This window comes from Polyodon spathula, chromosome 16 (genome assembly GCF_017654505.1).
Source record: "Polyodon spathula isolate WHYD16114869_AA chromosome 16, ASM1765450v1, whole genome shotgun sequence".
NCBI lineage: Eukaryota > Metazoa > Chordata > Actinopteri > Acipenseriformes > Polyodontidae > Polyodon > Polyodon spathula.
Window position 1 is genome coordinate 18,710,405 of NC_054549.1, and position 20,121 is coordinate 18,730,525.

General features: G+C 37.8%; 1 protein-coding gene across 4 annotated transcripts in view; it reads left to right on the top strand.

Moving 5' to 3' along the window:
- The window catches only part of LOC121328407 (adipolin-like), a 56,673-nt gene extending 36,868 nt beyond the window's left edge, over window positions 1-19,805 (top strand). For 3 of the 4 annotated variants that reach the window (XM_041273051.1, XM_041273050.1, XM_041273048.1), the window contains 4 exons: window positions 1,155-1,263; window positions 3,223-3,313; window positions 18,422-18,500; window positions 19,143-19,805. In XM_041273051.1, coding sequence (XP_041128985.1) covers window positions 1,155-1,263; window positions 3,223-3,313; window positions 18,422-18,500; window positions 19,143-19,241 — 378 coding nt within the window. In that variant the 3' untranslated portion in view covers window positions 19,242-19,805. The remainder of the gene's footprint in view (window positions 1-1,154; window positions 1,264-3,222; window positions 3,314-18,421; window positions 18,501-19,142) is intronic. The other variant, XM_041273049.1, reaches the window with a different exon arrangement.
- The last annotated feature ends 316 nt before the right edge of the window (window positions 19,806-20,121 follow it).

The following is a 20,121-nucleotide window of genomic DNA, read 5'->3' on the forward strand; positions in this document are numbered from 1 at the left end:
AAGTCTGGAAACAACAACTGATTTACTGCACGTCTTTATGAAGTTATTTGGCCACAAAATGTTCTACTTGTGTGATGTCTTGCTCATTAAAATATCTAGCATATTTTTAAAGAGGAGGCAATTGTCTAAGCAGAGATACCAAGTAATTTAGTATAACTATATATCAGTTTTTTTAAACAGGACTGGTTCTATGTTGAACAAAGTTTGTGCAATAGTGGTACTGCATCAAATTGTAGTTCAGGGTCTTAACTGTCTTTATATAAATAGGCATAGTGCTTGTAAACTCACCCTCTCGCCATAATTCTAGTGTCTGTAAAATGATACTCTTGGTGTCAGGCATGTGCACCACAATTGGCTTAATTGCTGGTGGTTTTGTGGGGTGCTGTACAGCTTCCTACCCATGACCCAAATCTACATTGTTCACTTCCTTTGAGAAAGCCAGAGACAGGAATTATTAATCAGCAACAATTTACTGGTGCCGAAAGTTTTTCTTTAAAACTCCAGGGCTGGATTAAGCAGGGCAGGTATATTAGTTTAATTGTTGTAAACGACTGCGTTATTTCGAAACTGTAACCAAACGTAATCACTGACGTTATTCTCTGATTGTTTCTTTGTTAATGTGATGTTTTTGACTGGATAGAAGTATTTCATTGGCCTTTGGCTGTGATCGCAAATAAAAATACAGTGCCATTTGATAGGGTGCTTATCTGACACGGTAAACCATGTGCACTTGTAAATAACAATGTTCATTGTTTGTGTGTTCACCAAGACACATGAAACTTGAGTTCTAGGCTAACAGTTTAAGCCACCTCCTTAGATTGACCCACCCTGCCCAAGATGGATTCGCACAGGTCTTGTGTTCCATCAACGTCCATTGGTTTAACCTCTATCATCGTTTTCAGCAGCTGCTGTAGCTTCTAACGATAGTAGTTTGTTTTTAATACTTGTTGCATTTCAACACTCTACCAGTTTCTCCCTGTGGTCCAGCAATGTCTTGTCTGTTGTAACCTGCCCCCTCAGCCCTTACTTCCATGTTGATGTGTTGGTTCTCTTCTTGTTTAGGCATAGTTCCTCCTTCTTTATTTCGCTGTCTCACTTGCTGGCCACAATGATTTCCCATACATTGGATCAGACAGCACTTTGTTTCTTTGCAGCCCCCAGCAAAGGGTGCATTCCTTCGCGGGACCGGGATGAATCTATTGACAGGTCGGTTCACAGCACCAGTAGCAGGGATCTATCAGTTCTCTGCCAATGTTCATATCGGTAAGTATCTCACTCCTTAAACTGTAACACGATGGGTTATATTTTCAAAGCTATTTACTCCAAATTGTCTTTAGCACTCTTTTTTTTACTGAAAGGAAAAATACCAATTACAATTTCAAAATGAATAAGAAACAACTTCTGATTGCTTAACCCTTTATAATAACATCGTGCTAATGAAGATTTGAAGTATGTGGTCTGTTAGGGTGTTACTACAGTAAATTATACAACAGCCTGACACTGCTCTCACATTGTTTTCCATGGAGGCCAACTGTTCTGTTATTTCTCAATAACTGAACAGATGACACTAATTAATGACACCTGTTCTAAAACCCTGCTTACTGATGAAGCATTTCACAGGGATGCCTGAGTCCTGCTTTAAAGAGTGAACTATTTCAGTGGCTACAATGATTATGTCAGACAAACAGGTAAATAAATAATTGTAATAATGGTATGTTTCCTGCTAATAATGAAACTCCTTCGTTCAAATAATGACTTATTGACCTGGGGAGTTGCTTTATGACCTTGTAACATGCCACTATCCCTTAAATATAAATCACCTCAATATAAATCTGCTAATGCACTGGATAAACTGGGATGTTAATGTTATGTTGTTGGGCTGATTTCAAAACCTTTCATTCCAAACAGCAATTTATATTTATTTTTTTTCACAGAAAAACAAAAAGTTACAAAACTAGACAAAAACACAGTACAAATACAATTTAAAACAATTTAAGTAAGTTAGCTTGAAGTAATTATGGAATCACTATGGATTCTTGGTATGTCAGTATACATTATATTACACCACAGACTACTCTTGGCTCTGGAGGTGTGATATACGTGTGGCAGTCTTGACTGGGTATGCTAGAATGAGTAGGCTATGCTCTGGGTATGCTATAATGCATAGGCTAGTTGGAGCTGAATCCTACTAAGTTAGTATAGGATTGTAAAGAGAGGCATTGCCAGCAGTGTTGCCCCCTGAGACCCTGCATGTGAAATTCTGTTAAGCCTCTTCGCCGCCACTTGGCTATGGGAACAGACTTGCTTGCTGTAGACGGTTATTACAGAGAGTCTGCCTGAAATATGAGGTATTTATGCCTAATATGTCCCAAGTGCCCTAAACCATGCGAGAGCCAAACACGCCAAATCACTGCTGGTCACATTCTGTGTGCTTCCACTAAACTAACCCTCCTTTAAAAGGGTTTTATTCAGGAGGCCTGTCTAGAGCGTGGAATCTCAGGCCTCTAACTCCTGTTGTGTGTTTCTAAGTGTTCGGTGGCTCCCTCTAATCAAGCACAGAGTGTAGGGCCTATTTCCTGCAAATGAAGCAGACCATGGAAATCCTTGGTAAATGCCTTGTATAACCATGGGGAAACTGAAATCATTGGGTAATTAACATACATTCTCCTAGACAGTAGTGTTTCTCTCCTTTCTTCAATACAGGTATATGATGGTAACCCACGCTCAACCAAGCACTTACAAAAGCATACTTTTCATTTATTTATGAATGATTATCTTTTATTATGAATCAGGTTACAGATGTGTCACTGAAAACAGATTCTATATTTTTTTAATTGTAGGATAAATAGCTTATGGTTAGAAAATGACAGCAATAATTTGTTTTTCCAGGGCCTTCATTAAAAAAAAAACATTATAATAGGGCTAGGTCTCATATTTGCAGTTTGAAAACCAAATATCATATTATAAACTTATATGTTCATTTTAAAACATAGTTGCCATATATTAATGAGGGTTAATTAAGTGAGGGTGACTTGTCCAGTCGACTAGTCGATTATTCTTTGCTACTCTTATTATCAGCATGAAAAAAAGCACAGGAAACTACAACTTTACCAGACAAATGTACTGTGGCAAGCGTTGATGAGGTGCTTGCTGTTATACCTGGATCCAAATGTCGTTTTTGCTAGAGTGTAATTGGTATGTCTCTGTTGTTGTTTCCAATAGACCACAGTGAGTTAAAAAGCAAAGGCCAGCTGCGAGCGAGAGACAATGTGAGAGTACTGATCTGCATTGAGTCCCTATGCCACAGGTACACGTAAGTACTGCTTTTCTAATAGAACTGTCCTGCTACTCCTATCAGTGCTCTGTGTGATGCTTGTTGCTTTTCTAATAAAACTGTCCTGCTACTCCTATCAGTGCTCTGTGTGATGCTTGTTGATTTTCTAATAGAACTGTCCTGCTGCTCCTGTCAGCGCTCTGTGTGATGCTTGTTGCTTTTCTAATAGAACTGTCCTGCTACTCCTATCAGTGCTCTGTGTGATGCTTGTTGCTTTTCTAATAAAACTGTCCTGCTACTCCTATCAGTGCTCTGTGTGATGCTTGTTGATTTTCTAATAGAACTGTCCTGCTGCTCCTGTCAGCGCTCTGTGTGATGCTTGTTTTTCATTTCGAATGGCCTCCCTCATAGCTATTGTATAATGGCAGTACAGCACTGAAGGGTGTGTGTCGCTAGGGGTATTGCCTTGTCTTGTCTGGTTGAAGACACTCTGCTACTCCTCATGCCTCACAACAATACATATGGTGACATTAGTGCACCATTGCACCACTATTGTCTGCTGTTTCTAGACATGATGTCATCAGTAATCACAATTACCACAAAGGGACGAATAATAATGCGTGATTTCAAATCCCCGAGACTCTCCATTACAAGACAAACTTCATAAAGAATGTGCAAAGAGCAAGATCAAAGCATCTTAGCTTTCAATCACCTGATCTTCAGAGTGTCACTTGAGCCATACGTGGCTTCAAATGATGGGGGTTTGCTAGTATAACAATCGGGCATTGTTGTGTTTTCATTATTTTGTGGATGGCATAGTGGATGAACAAGTTGCTTACTCAAATGATTTGCAGACTTGTCAGTTTTCAGGCTATAATTGGAATGTGGTAGTCTAGCCTTTCTGCCAAATCAGCACTTAACTTTTTTTTTTTTACAGTTGAAGAATTTAAAGATAAACATGGAAGTTAACTAAAGTAATCTTTTTGTTTAGATCCACTTCTTGTCATTTTCTGTTTGTCACACCCTGGTGTCTTTTTTTAAAAGTTCCCCTATTGCCTCAAAGTAGTTCTCAGAATGCTGTCTATCCTATAAGTACCGCTGGTATACCAGAGTTTAACCATTATCATGTTCTCTTGCAGCACTGGTCCTAGTGTAACTACATGTACTTTAAATCTTAATAGTTTCAAAACATTCTCTTCACGCACCATAATTACAAGCAAAAAAAACATGTGTCTTTTAGTCTAGGTTGACTTGTACTACTGTTTATTAGCTGTAAAGTGTGTTGTCTGTTTTACCTTGTATGGATCAATTTCCTTTGTAAAACACTAACTAGGTTTTTAAAAGGAAGTACCTTTAACCTTGAGATGTGTTCCTGTGACCGGTAATCTTGCAACTTCACCTCTGACCTGTGGGGCGCCATATTGTTTAGTACCAGCAACATGCACGTGGATGAGTTCTGAATACACTACAGTAAATACACGTGAGTGAGCAAGCAGAGTTCTGAATACACTACAGTAAATACACATGGACGAGCAAGCAGAGTTCTGAATACACTACAGTAAATACACATGGACGAGCAAGCAGAGTTCTGAATACACTACAGTAAATACACATGGACGAGCAAGCAGAGTTCTGAATACACTACAGTAAATACACATGGACGAGCAAGCAGAGTTCTGAATACACTACAGTAAATACACATGGACGAGCAAGCAGAGTTCTGAATACACTACAGTAAATACACATGGATAAGCAAGTAGAGTTCTGAATACACTACAGTAAATACACTTGGACGAGCAAGCAGAGTTCTGAATACACTACAGTAAATACACTTGGACGAGCAAGCAGAGTTTTGAATACACTACAGTAAATACATGTGAGTGAGCAAGCAGAGTTCTGAATACACTACAGTAAATACACTTGGACGAGCAAGCAGAGTTTTGAATACACTACAGTAAATACATGTGAGTGAGCAAGCAGAGTTCTGAATACACTACTTAGCTTTTCAAGTTCATTTGTATTCATTTATCAATTTATCCATATTTAGATCAATGATAATGTATTTTAAGAGGCATTACTAACATTCAAAACCATTTATTTTCTTAATGTAATGACTATAAAGAAATAAAAAATGGTCAGGGTTTTCTGAGGAGCGGATGGCCTTTGTTACAGTTCTGTATGTCTGCTTATCCACTGAAGATCTCCAAGGAATGTTGGCTTTAGGTATCTGAGTATTTAAGCTGGAGAGAGGTCTCTCTGCACAGTATTATTACAAGGTCATGGCAGGAGGTGTGATCTTGCAGACAGCTCCGATTTAGAAAAGGAAAAAATAGACAAAAGGAGACAGAAAAACAAGCCAATTATCCTTAAGTGCGTCAGAGCTTAGGCTAAAGGGCACACATTCCAGTTGGTAATTCCTTGATGTTTAAAAATGTAATGGAATTATTGCAACAGTGTTGCAAATAATTTGATCAAATCATTTATTATTTCATTTTCACACTGGCCCCAAATGCATAGAGCAAGACATTAAAACATGTTATTTCAACATGTATGTTATTGGGTCGATGTCACCAGTTCACATTGCAAATGAATGATTATATCACATGTAAAGTTTATACAAAAAAAATGCAAATAACTACTTTGAGAATAAGAAGTTTATCCAGCTGCTAATAAATTGAGACATTCAAACTTGTATTCTGTGTTGCTGACAATTTTCTTACAAACCAGTAATCACTTTAACTGAATTCAAATAGTAGAGTAATGAAAAGGATGATAAAACATTGTATTACTGCTGCTTTTATTAGGCAGCATTATAATACAATACTAGTGCAACTTTTCGGCTGCTCTTTGCAGTGCTTTTTCTACTGTCTCTTGATGAAGCTAGGTGTGTTTTTACTGGTTGTATGAAAGCCATGAGGAATAGTCTCTCGATGTAAAATGAACGAGAGAGACTGGGCTGCAATGCAGTTTCTTTTCACGGCTCTCATTTCATTGTATTCTTTCATTCAGTGTTGATAAGTAGGATTTTAAATCAGTCCTGGGGAAAACTCCACCAGAAATGATAGAAGGTTAAAGTCTGGCAGTGTTAAGATCTGCCACTGTTTCCAACACCATTAAAGAGTTTGGAGCCAATAAAATAGATCAATCCTGCCTGGCATGCAATCCCGGACTATGTAGGTTTCAAATGTGAAGTTTCATTAGATATTGCAAGGTAAAAGGTTCTCATTTTGATGGTTCTCTTACAGGAAACATGTTACACTTGCACTTCCTAGGTCATGTCACCTCAACAGTGAAGTCATACTGGCTGCAAAGCATGTCAGTCATTAGGGGAAGCAGGTGGTTGGTTAGGAGCAGTAGGTCATGAAGGGGGCGGGGCAGTTTCACTCTGCAGGTGACAATGAAAGTGCATGACTATCAGAAAGCCTAAAAACAGATATTTCTTTAACCTAGTATAGTTCCAGAGATCATGTTCTAAAATGTAAATAAAATAGATTTCTTTCAAAACTAAACATCTGAGACCTGAATAGTAAATGAATGTGCGTGTTGTGTAAATGTTATGGAATTATTGATCTAAATTATTTCAATATACATATAGTTATTAATGATCAGTTATTAATGAAGCATGTATTTATTATAAATTAGGTATTAGACATTTAAATGCAGATAAAGTTGTTTGGTCTATGATAACCCATTAAAAATCCACAGTAAGCACACACCAGATGGATAGTGCCATTACATTGTTTTTTGAAGTCGGTTTCTCTAAGCATCTAGCACACAGATTATTGTAAAACTAAAATACCAATATGTGAAAAGCACAGAGGCGGATATTCGAGACTCATACAGCCAGGTTGTATTACAGTGAATTGAAATATTCTGGTAATTTAATATTTACTAGCATGATTGATTGCTATTGCTGTGTGCTGTGAGAAACTGAACCATACATAAACTGTGCCACACACAAAGCTCGGACGAGATTGCAATGTGACTCCTGCACCAATTAACACCCTTTCAGAGTAAATTCCCACCTCAGCATGGTGTTCCAGATGCAAGCCTTTCCGTGGGGCTGAGGTCTGTGCAATTGTCCTAGACGCCGACAGACTGACGCCATTGAGATCATTAAAATAGGGCCCTCCCAATTCACACCATGCACTCAGTCGCACTGTTTTTCTGGTTTTCAAACCTTCAGCCACATTTTAATGCTCTGGGCGGAAGCATTATTCAGATCCACTGTTGTCTAGATTAAACCTGTAGCTTTAAACACATTCCAAGGTATTTTAATGACATGTTGTGCTCAGTTCCTACCAACTTGGAATTGTTTGCAAAGCAGAAGCCTTAGTTTACCTGGGAAGGAAATCTCAAATTACTATATATATATATATATTGGACAATTTAAATTGAGAGAAAATAATTTTAAAAAATAATTAGCGATGGCTAAAAAAAAAAAAAAAAAAAGAGGTTTGTGAAATTGTGAGCATTTCCATCTTTAATATTGCTTGATATGACGCTGAAGCTATGAGCTGACAGAGTCATTAGACAATGTCAGGTATATATGCTCTGGGTATTTGCATAGTAATGTCAAAGTGTTATTATATATCCTTATGATGCAACACTAAAATAAAACATTAAAACGTATTAACTTTCACCTTCCAGCAAGAAAACCATTGTTTGAGCAGGCTACTCTGAGTGCATAAGGGTTATCATCACCCTTCAAACCAAATGCCTCCCTCTGTTTCAAAGAGCTCTTATTCCAGTCAGGCATTTAAGAGAACAGAAACAAGCTGCTGGTAGATAAACTTTAACAAAGGGGATTAGCAATATGCTTGGAAGACTTTTTTTTAGATAATAGTTTTTTTTTTTTTTTTCTGGTGGAAGTGTTGTTTCACCAGCTTGATAAAAACACTTCACATGAAATGACTTGCAGCCAATTTGGAGAGCTTGTTTTGTCTCTCGAGGGCTTATCCTAATAGTTTACATAGAAGACATGAGGCTGTAGCTATGACCTAAGCCCACTTAATCAGAAATGCTTGGGTTTACCATCATGTTACAAAGATTAGATCATAGTCCTTTAGGTGTGATAAATGTTCCAATGCAGGGAGCAGTGAGGGTGAATAGTTGTGTGAGGCATTACATAGACTTTATAGAGCCTTCTGTTACTTTGATGTGCCACCGAATAGGTGTTCATGATAGCATGCACTGAGAGATGTGAACTTGATGAAGACACGGTAGTGTTGAAATGTCTTGTTTGTTTGTTTGTTTTTCTAGTCATGTTTTAAGTAATAAAGAGGTTTTTTTGAAGAAAATAAACGAGAAGGAGTTATGTAATTGATCTGTTTGAAGCAAAATACACGCTGAGTTGCGTTACCAGATTTACCTATGAGAAACTCATTCGGTAATTGACTTGCAAATTGACTTTCTTAACTGATTGAATCGGTGTAACTTTTTTGCATAATGAGATATATATATATATAGCTTATATCTATACCTATAATATATTATTATAGTATATATATATAGATGATATATATATATATTAAAATGTTTATATATAATTTATATACATTTATATACAGTGCCTATACATAGTCTCACAGTCTACACCCCTTCAAAATGTTCACCTTTTGTTTTCTTATAGCCTGGAATTAAAATGCATTTCATATATATATATATGAAAAAGACATTCTAGAAATTTGTAGAAAAATTTTTTAGAAATAAAAACTGAAATAGCTTGGTTGGATAAGTGTCCACCCCGCTTGTAATAGCAATCCTAAATTAGCTCAGATGTAACCAATTGCCTTCAAAATCACACACCAAGTTAAGTGGCCTTCACCTGTGTTAAATTGTAGTGATTCATATGATTTCAGGATAAATTCAGCAGTTCCCTCTGCTGGGTAGTGCATTTCAAAGCAAAGACTCAACCATGAGCACCAAGGTGCTTTCAAAAGAATTCCGGGACAAAGTTGTTGAAAGGCACAGATCAGGGGATGGGGATAAAAAAATATCAAAGGCCTTGAATATCCCTTGGAACATGGTCAAGATGATTTTTAAGAAGTGGAAGGTGTATGGCACCACCAAGACCCTGCCTAGATCAGGTCGTCCCTCCAAACTGGATGACCGAGCAAGAAGGAGACTGATCAGAGAGGCTACCAAGAGTCAAAGTGTGCATGTGACAACAATATCTCAAGCACTCCACAAATATGGCCTATATGGTAGGGTGGCAAGAAGGAAGCCATTACTCAAGAAAGCCCACCTTGACTCCCGTTTGAAGTATACAAAAAAACACTCAGGAGATTCTGTAGCCATGTAGCAAAAAGTTTTGTGGTCTGACGAAACTAAAATGGAACTTTTTGGCCTAAATGCAAAGCGTTATGTTTGGAGCAAACCCAACACAGGACATCACCCAAAGAACACCATTCCTACTGTGAAGCATGGTGGTGGCAGCATCATGTTATGGGGATGTTTCTCATCAGCAGGGGCACTTGTCAGGATAGAAGGGAAAATGAATGGAGTAAAGTACAGAGGAGTCCTTGAGGAAAACTTGCTGCCCTCTGCAATAAAGTTGAAACTGGGACGGAAGTTCACCTTTCATCATGACAACGACCCAAAGCACACAGCCAAAGCTACATTGGAGTGGCTAAGGAACAAAAAGGTAAATGTCCTTGAGTGGCCCAGTCAGAGCCCCAACCTAAATCCAATCGAAAATGTGTGGCATGACTTGAAGATTGCTGTCCATCAATGCTCCCAAGGAACTTGACAGAGCTTGAACAGTTTTGTAAAGAATGGCCAAATATTGCCAAATCTAGGTGTGCAAAGTTGGTAGAGACCTATCCCAACAGACTCACAGCTGTAATTGCTGCCAAAGGTGCTTCCACCAAATATTAACTCAGGGGGTGGAGACTTATCCAATTACGATCTTTCAGTTTTGTATTTGTAATATTTTTTTTTGTCTCAATAAAAACTTTTTTCACCCTTAACAGTGTGGACAATGGTGTGTAGATAAGTGGAAAAAAAATTAAAAGCAGTTAAAAGCATGAAACTCTGAGGCACTGACACAACAAAATGTGAAAAAAAGTTTGAGGGGGTGTAGACTTGTGTATATATATATATATATATATATATATATATATATATATATATATATATATATATATATATATATATATATATACATATATACAGTAATTCATTGCCAACTGCGGAATTCATGTATACACGGTTTTCCTTTTGTTTACCAATTTGCCAACTGCGGCATATAGATTTGTGTATATGTGGCTTTACATGGAAACATATGACACATCTGCATTTGCTTCCGTGGCATCTTGTGCATTCTTCCGTGCTCCCATCTCGCCAGCATGCAGGGTCAGCAGGGAGCGAATAATGAGTAAGAGACACGAGGGAACCTGTATCAACGCTGTGCTAAGGTGTCAGCGTTATCACTTACATGCAATAATTGGAACAGTTCTTATTTCTAGACCCATATATCAGAAACCAAGTAGATATAATAAGCTAAACATTTATTAAAAATATAAAACGCGACAAACAAAGAAAGGGTACCTGCGGCCTTACACAAATCTTTTTTTGCAAACGGATGCGCCTTTTTTCAAAATCTCAGTTTCATTCTGGACCAAACCAGTCAGTATATGAGGGGGAGTGTTACGCATATGATTAATAATAACAAGGATGGGGTTTTAATCCTGTGTGTATTAGTGTATGAAACTGGTTATGAAATAGCTGTAAGTCTAGTGCCTTGCATATACTATTGCTTTACAATAATACCTCAATACCTGATAGTCTGACCCAGGGGAGCTCTGTGGCAGGCATGTGTATTCAGTAGTTGGTCAGCTACAGCGATTGTGATAAGCTCTCCTGGTCCTAAGCAACGTTGCAAAACGACATACTTTCTGTAAACTATGAAGGACTGGTTTTAATGGTGGGAGCAAGAATGGTGATGTGTGCGGTAAGCATGAGAGATCACACAAACACCAAAAAGCCAGTGACACTCAGAAAACCAGCGCTTCAATAACATCTTTCACTGCCAAAGGGAAAACGGAGATCAAGAAAGTTATAAATGCATGTTGTGACTAGTTCAGCAAATCTGTTGTAGACATGTTCCCAAACTCACTCATTGAAGTATTCTGCAGAAAAGTCTAAAATTCACACACATAGTGAAAGATAAGCATTTCTATTACAATTTCAGCATCAGCATTGCTTTAGAAATTCAGATTGATTGAGAACGTGTGTTTAACGCGCAATAAAATATTATAAATATTAAAATAGAAGATAGTTGACAATGAAATGTGGCTGACAGTGGTCTTACTGATCGCCACATGTGTGTAGTGTAATGAATAACGTCGCAATACCACATTGTTATGTATTTTGTTGTTTTTTAAAATATATTTTTTTTATGATGGACTTATTGAATTTAATGTTTTTTCTTGTTATGAAGTAGGTGCCATAGCTTGTCCTTTGATGATGAGGTCAATGTGCAGTACCAAACTCAGCCTTTAGGTGTGTTGTGTGATGAAAGTAACAACATCTACTGTGTATACTTTGCTGTCATGCTAAATCAAATGCAGTGGACATGTTTACAAAGTATTGTCTGCTGCCAAATATGCCGCCTACAACTACAGTGCAATAAGAACCACAGGGGCCAAGACAGAGCTGGATTGTGAAACATCTCATGGTTGTTTTTCTGCTTGATATTTTTCCTTTTTAAAAGCAAATATAATGAATTAATACAGTGGAATAGTTGTATGCCATTGTCTTATGTACATAAGAACATAAGAAAGTTTACAAACGAGAGGAGGCCATTCAGCCCATCTTGCTCGTTTGGTTGTTAGTAGCTTATTGATCCCAGAATCTCATCAAGCAGCTTCTTGAAGGATCCCAGGGTCTCAGCTTCAACAACATTACTGGAGAGTTGATTCCAGACCCTCACAATTCTCTGTGTTAAAAAGTGCCTCCTATTTTCTGTTCTGAATGCCCCTTGGTCTAATCTCCATTTGTGACCCCTGGTCCTTGTTTCTTTTTTCAGGCTGAAAAAGTCCCTTGCGTCGACACTGTCAATACCTTTTAGAATTTTGAATGCTTGAATTAGGTCGCCACGTAGTCTTCTTTGTTCAAGACTGAACAGATTCAATTCTTTTAGCCTGTCTGCATATGACATGCCTTTTAAGCCCGGAATAATTCTGGTCGCTCTTCTTTGCACTCTTTCTAGAGCAGCAATATCTTTTTTATAGCGAGGTGACCAGAACTGCACACAATATTCAAGATGAGGTCTTACTAGTGCATTGTACAGTTTTAACATTACTTCCCTTGATTTAAATTCAACACTTTTCACAATGTATCCGAGCATCTTGTTAGCCTTTTTTATAGCTTCCCCACATTATCTAGATGACATTTCTGAGTCAACAAAAACTCCTAGGTCTTTTTCATAGATTCCTTCTCCAATTTCAGTATATTTATAATGTACATTTTTATTTCCTGCGTGCAGTACCTTACACTTTTCTCTATTAAATTTCATTTGCCATGTGTCTGCCCAGTTCTGAATCTTGTCTAGATCATTTTGAATGACCTTTGCTGCTGCAACAATGTTTGCCACTCCTCCTACTTTTGTGTTGTCTGCAAATTTAACAAGTTTGCTTACTATACCAGAATCTAAATCATTAATGTAGATTAGGAATAGCAGAGGACCTAATACTGATCCCTGTGGTACACCACTGGTTACCACACTCCATTCTGAGGTTTTTCCTCTAATCAGTACTTTCTGTTTTCTACATGTTAACCACTCCCTAATCCATGTACATGTGTTTCCTTGAATCCCAACTGCATTCAGTTTGAGAATTAATCTTTTGTGCGGGACTTTGTCAAAAGCTTTCTGGAAATCTAAATAAACCATGTCATATGCTTTGCAATTATCCATTATCGATGTTGCATCCTCAAAAAAATCAAGCAAGTTATAGACACGATCTCCCTTTCCTAAAACCATGTTGACTGTCTCCCAGGACCCTGTTACCATATAGGTAATTTTCCATTTTGGATCTTATTATAGTTTCCATAAGTTTGCATATAATAGAAGTCAGGCTTACTGGTCTGTAGTTACCTAGTTCAGTTTTGTTTCCCTTTTTGTGGATCGGTATTACGTTTGCAATTTTCCAGTCTGTCGGTACCACCCCTGTGTCAAGAGACTGCTGCATGATCTTGGTTAGCGGTTTGTAAATTACTTCTTTCATTTCTTTGAGTACTACTGGAAGGATCTCATCCGGCCCAGGGGATTTGTTTATTTTAAGAGCTCCTAGTCCCTTTAACACTTCTGCCTCAGTTATGCTAAAGTTATTTAAAACTGGATAGGAACTGGATGACATGTGGGGCATGTTGTCAGTATCTTCCTTTGTAAAAACTTGTGAAAAGTAATCATTTAATATATTTGCTATTTTTTTTTCTTCATCTACGATTTTGCCATTTGTATCTCTTAAACATTTAATCTCCTCTTTGAATGTTCTCTTGCTGTTGTAATATTGGAAAAACATTTTGGAATTGGTTTTAGCTCCCTTAGCAATGTTCATTTCTATTTCTCTCTTGGCCTTTCTAACTTCCTTTTTGACTTGCGTTTGCAGTTCTGTGTACTCTTTCTGCGTACTTTCTTTTTGGTCCTTTTTTAATGCTCTGTAAAGTGCCTTTTTTTGCTGAATATTTTTTTTAATTGATCTATTAAACCATTTTGGCAATTTAGTTTTACATTTAGATTTGTCTACTTTAGGGATGTAATTGTTTTGCGCCTCTAGTACTACATTTTTGAAGAACAACCATCCTTCTTCTGTGGGTGTTTTCTCTATTTTACTCCAATCTACTTCTGTTAGTCTCTGTTTCATACCTTCATAGTTTGCTTTTCTAAAATTGTAAACCTTAGCTTTAGTCATTACTTTTGGGGTTTTAAAAAACACTTCAAATGAGACCATGTTGTGGTCTGAGTTTGCCAGTGGTTCTCTGACCTCTGTTTTAGTTATTCTATCTTCGTTATTTGAAAAGACTAAATCAAGGCATGCCTCCCCTCTAGTCGGTGCCTTGACAAATTGTGTTAGGAAGCAGTCATTTGTCATTTCCACCATTTCTATTTCATCCTTCGTGCTACCCACCGGGTTTTCCCATTTTATTTGGGGGAAGTTGAAATCCCCCATTAGTATGGCTTCTCCTTTGCTACATGCATTTCTAATGTCATTGTATAACAGATTATTGTGCTCACCGTCTGAATCTGGCGGTCTATAGCATGCTCCTATTATTATGCCCTTTGAATTTTTGTCCGTTATTCTGACCCATATTGATTCGGTTTTATTTTCTTTGTCCAGGTTTAACACCTGGGCTTCAAGACTGTTTCTTATGTATAGCGCTACCCCTCCTCCTCTTCTGTCCTGCCTGTCTTTCCTATACAGTGTATACCCACAAATATTATATTCGTCCCCATCACTCTCAGACAACCACGTTTCTGTAACACCTATCACATCATAGTTACTTGTTAGTGCAGTAGCTTCAAGTTCTAGAATTTTGTTTCTGTAACTTCTAGCATTTAGATAAATACATTTAATGGTTGTCTTACCTGAGTTGTTGTTCTTGTTTTGATGCGGTCTCCCTTCTGTTTTTTGTTGATTTCTCCCCCCTTCCTTTCTAGTTTAAATGCTTCTGAACCTGCTCGAGGATCTTTTCTCCAAGTAGACTGGTTCCCTTGTTATTTAAGTGCAGTCCATCCCGTCTATACAGATAGTCCTTGTTGTAGAATGTGGTCCAATGATCAAGATAGGTGAAGCCTTCCCGTGTGCACCACATCTTCAGCCATGCATTTTGAAGTGTAGGTGTTCACTTCAATTCAGTTTACAAACGCTCCCTTATTTTGAAAACTCAGTGTTGACAGGTATGGTAGTGTGAATGATCGATTTCAGCTCCACGTTATCATATGGGTTTATTCAGCCAAGTTTAATATCTCGCAAGACTATATGCCAAAAGGAAATTCTCTTACCACTACATGTGTACAGTCTGCTCTGACAACGTCATATTTAAAATGCTATAAATCCTAATGACTGTGCACCACCAATACCATTTCATTTCCACATCACAGCCCACCAGAAGTAGCATCCTGTACACTCTCCAATCATTTTCAAATTGCTTCCCAGCCACCTGGTCTTCCGGTGTGTTTTTGAGCAAAGTTGGTGACTCAGTGAGTGTAATATGTTGCATTAGAAATTGATAGAGTATTTTGCTACACAAGGTAACAGTTGTGGGACCAGCACTGGTGTTTACATGTACTGGATCCGAGGACGACCCAAACCCCAGGGTATTATTTGTCAGGAGATTTTGTCAAACAAAGCTCTTAGGAGTAGGTGTAAAGTGTTGTGCCTGTCACAATAGTCGCAAACCAGCTGCAAACGAGTCGGCAGTCTAGGGTGAAATGTACTAAACAAGCGCAATGCTGTTAGCGACTTTTTAGGGAATGCTTTGCGGCAGCAGTTTCAGTTTGCATTTCAAATGTAGATGAATATGTAATTATGTTAAATTCGCAAAAAGGGGGCAGAGATGAGGGTTCTCAAATATTATAATGAGATGTCCGAAACACTTGAAATTGTATCAATTTGTTAAGAACTTTTGAAAGTATGTTTTAAACAGTTGCAGTTATTGCTGGCATTTCCCAGTCCACTGTTTCTCATGTGTTGCCAGTCGTGCATGAGGTGAACAGCCAAATACCTATTTTTTCCTAAAACCAGGGTGTATTTAGAAGTCTTGAAAACTATGACATTTCTGGTTTCCCTAACGTGTTGGGAGCAATAGATTGCACACATGTGCCACTAACTCCTCCAGCTCATTCTGAACATCTGTATAGGAATACGAAACACACCTATTCTATTAATGTGCAGGTGCTTTGTAATTGTGCACAATTTAGCACAGCACCCCTGTCTAAATTAAATAAAAATGGACAATATAGATTTGGCTTATAGGCTACTAATGATAATACGAATTAGTGGTATAATTCAAAATGTGTTGCTGGTCCCTTGAAATTCATATTAACGAGAATTGACTGTCCTCCTGTAAGTATCATAACTTGTCAATGTGCCACCATGATCTATTTTGTGTCAAATATCTAGGCTGCAAAGTTAATAATAACAGTAGCATGATTTATTTTGTGTTACCGGTAGCCTACAGGCTAAAGTAAAAAGAAAGTGGGCTAGGTGTTCATTTGATTTTACTACTGTACTGTATACTGTGTAGGTGTACTGTACAGATTTATATTTTTGCTCACAATTTAATGTGTAACCTACCCAAAACACATTCATGTTATTTCAGCGCAATGATTTATACATTTAAAATACACTGATCACTATAAATGTATGTGTGTGTGTGATTTTGTTGTATATTTTTAAAACCTGACACCTCTTAACAAAAAAAATGTCATTTTGATTCTTGGACTCTTGCATGTACAGACGCTATCCTTCGGGCTCCCTCTGATGCAGCAAACCACAACTCAACTGTCGCTATTTATTAGAACAATGTTGCTCGACTCTGCACTGACAAGATGCAACACATATTGAAATTAGTTTACTGGGGCTCTTTTCATTAATATATTTTCTTTTAGTACATACGACAAAATGTATACGTTGCTAAGAATCGCAATGCAAATGCAAATTGTGGTATGTTTGTGCTGCGACTGGCCCATCTTAGTACACCTACCCCTTAATCCTGCAAAACTGAGACACCATTTATCTACAAAGCATTCGGAATGTGGAAAAAAAAAAAACTTTTTTAAACAAAAGAAACAGGAACTTTGCTATCAAGACTGAGTAATGAATGTACTAGCACTTGTATTAATGATACTACAGATTTCCAGCCTGAAAAAAAAAATTCTAAAAAAAATGATTGCGATATGGACAATGAAGGATACAGCAAAGGTTACGTAATGTGTTTCTTGTAAATGCTGCAGGGAGTTCTGTGACACTTTAAGGTGGAAGTTTTTGGTTTGGTTGTATTTTTTTTTCTAAATTAGAAGAGTGAATGAGATGTTTTTCTTGAGAGGAGCGCGGGCCATCTTTCCTAATCCAGTTATCTACTGCACAGAAGACTTGTCAAGACTTGACTTGTGACAGTGAACCATTGTTCAAATTAAAAGTCTAGAGGTACTTTAATATAGATTGAAGCAAAGCGTTTTTAATCTTTGATGTGTTAAAACCGCACCCAACAAGATATTTTTCTGCCATTAGACATGTTTCCATATAACCATGACTAAAGCGTGATAGCTTTCTGATTGAAGCTGTTGCGTCAGTGCTCACACGCTGTTATTTTAATGGCTCATGGTTAAAGCTCTAGCTGTCTTTCTAAAGTCCAGTGATTGAAATGTCTACAATTTGGTTCCAATCAAAAGGTCTATAAACTTTAAGTAGTTATAAAACAGTGATGGCTGGAGGGTTATAATTGTGAATGTTTCATTCTGCCTTTGCTGATTTACTGCCTAAGCTGGAAAAAGGGCAATTCCACCCTTGGTAATAGGAAACGTCTGCAAATGAGAGTGGCAATTATGGCTCAAGATTTTGTTGGGAATTTCTAATGGCATGTAACAGACTATTGGCTTTCCTATTCCCTTTAGGTAGGAAGTATTTACCACTAATTTCAAGTATTGTGGTTCTACAAAGACACTAATTTCAAAACAAAATAATAGGACCAGATATCATGTTTTAAAATGAAAATACATGTTTGCTTAAACAGGTTTCCTTTAAAACTGTACATTTGAGACCTAAATGAATGTAGTTTTCTTTCACTCCTATCATAAATGAAGGAGCCTAGCAGAGTCTACCACAGCCAGATCTCAATCCATTTGGCCATGTTTGAGCTGATCTACACATTTGTCACAATTGTGTGAATTATTTATGACTGCATGTATTAATATCCCTCAAGACACCTTCCAGGGCCTTGTGGAGTCTATGCCACATCATTGTAAGGCTGTGATCAGGACAAATGGTGTCCCAACCCAATACTAGGTACACGTCCTTATGAAGTTGACGGGCAGTGTTTGGTACAACTTTAATTGTTTATCACATTTCCAAGATGTGATGATTTCTTAAAACTCTTTTAAAATTAATTAATAACACTGTTCCTTTTTTATTTTCCTTTCAGGTCATTAGAAATGATAGTTGGACTGGAGAGCAACAGTAAAATTTTCACAGTGCATGTGCACGGATTACTGGAATTGCAGGTAGGATGTTTCAGTGCATATGTATGGATTACTGGAATTGCAGGTAGAATGTTTCAGTGCATGTGCTCGGATTACTGGAATTGCAGGTAGGATGTTTCAGTGCATGTGCACGGATTACTGGAATTGCAGGTAGGATGTTTCAGTGCATGTGCTTGGATTACTGGAATTGCAGGCAGGATGTTTCAGTACATGTGCACGGATTACTGGAATTGCAGGTAGGATGTTTCAGTGTATGTGCACGGATTACTGGAATTGCAGATAGGCTGTTTCAGGACACGAAGGGGTAGATGTACTAAAGTGTTGCATCTGTCGCAATTGTTGCAAACCACATTTTAGCGAATGCTTTGCAGCTGCAGTTGTTATTTGCACCTTAGCCTTAAATGAATATGTGATTCTGTGCATTCCTGCAGAAATTCGCAAAACAGGGTGCAGATAGTGCAAATGAGGGAATGAGTGACACACAATTGCATCAATTTGTTAAGAACTTTTGAAAGCATGTTTTAAACAGCGCAATGGCTATTTAATGGCATGTGGCCTTGCCTTGTGCCAAACAGCATCCATTTCTTTCATATTCACAGTGCACGTTAATTTTCTATCTGACTGCTGCAGCTACTAACGGGTTCATCTTTTCCTGTTCTCCAGGCTGGGCAATACACGTCTATATTTGTGGATAACGGAGCAGGTGCCCCCATCACAATACAAAGTGGGTCTGACTTCATGGGCATGCTCCTTGGTGTATAGCCATTCCTGTGTACATAAGTGGACTTCATATTTAACAATGCATCTAATGGGATATACAGTTTGCACCTGGAATATGAAGCCAGCAAACCACCTGACGAAGACGTATTGGATGAATCACAAGAATTCCTTTGGGCTTCCTTTCACAGATTGCTGCTTTTGAGTTTTCACCGTTTTTATAACAGCTAAAGAAAGACTGTATCTTTATTTAAATACCTTTTTTAGATCAGAAGAATCATATACAAAAAAGTTGAAGGTGTTGTATAGTTTTTCCCCTGTGTTTTGTGAAACCATGTATATTTGATGTTTCTGTGTCTGCTTTGGTTTTACATGTATCATACTGGAGTGTAATTCAAGTTGGATTGTGAGCAGTGTTGGGGAGCTTGCCTGTGTCCCTTAGTAAACTCCTTAAGGAGTTTGAAGCTCATCCAGTTATATAAAGATATCTTTCCAACAATGTATCATAACAATAAAGATTTATCTAGCAATGACGGTGTCCTTTGAAGCTCTTCTGCACATTAGGTCTAAAATGTTTTCTTTTGTAAACAATAACCTGGCTGAAGTATTAAAAGTTTTTTTCATTTTATGTACTTGCATCTTTTACAAGACAGAAACTGTATATTGACCATGCAAAAGTAAGGCACAAGGTAGGAAAAAGCTTGTCTATGATTTTTTATTCCTTGATTACACTTATTTCAAAAAGGCAAATGGTGGGATCCTGAGTGGCGCATCCAGTAAAGACGCTCCACGTGGATGTGCCCTATAGCCTGGAGATAGTGACCATGACCGGGAGTTCCTAGGGAGTGGTGCACAATTGGCTGAGTACTGCCCAGGGGGACGGAGGGCTAGGTCGGCCAGGGTGTCCTTGGTTTACCGTGCACCA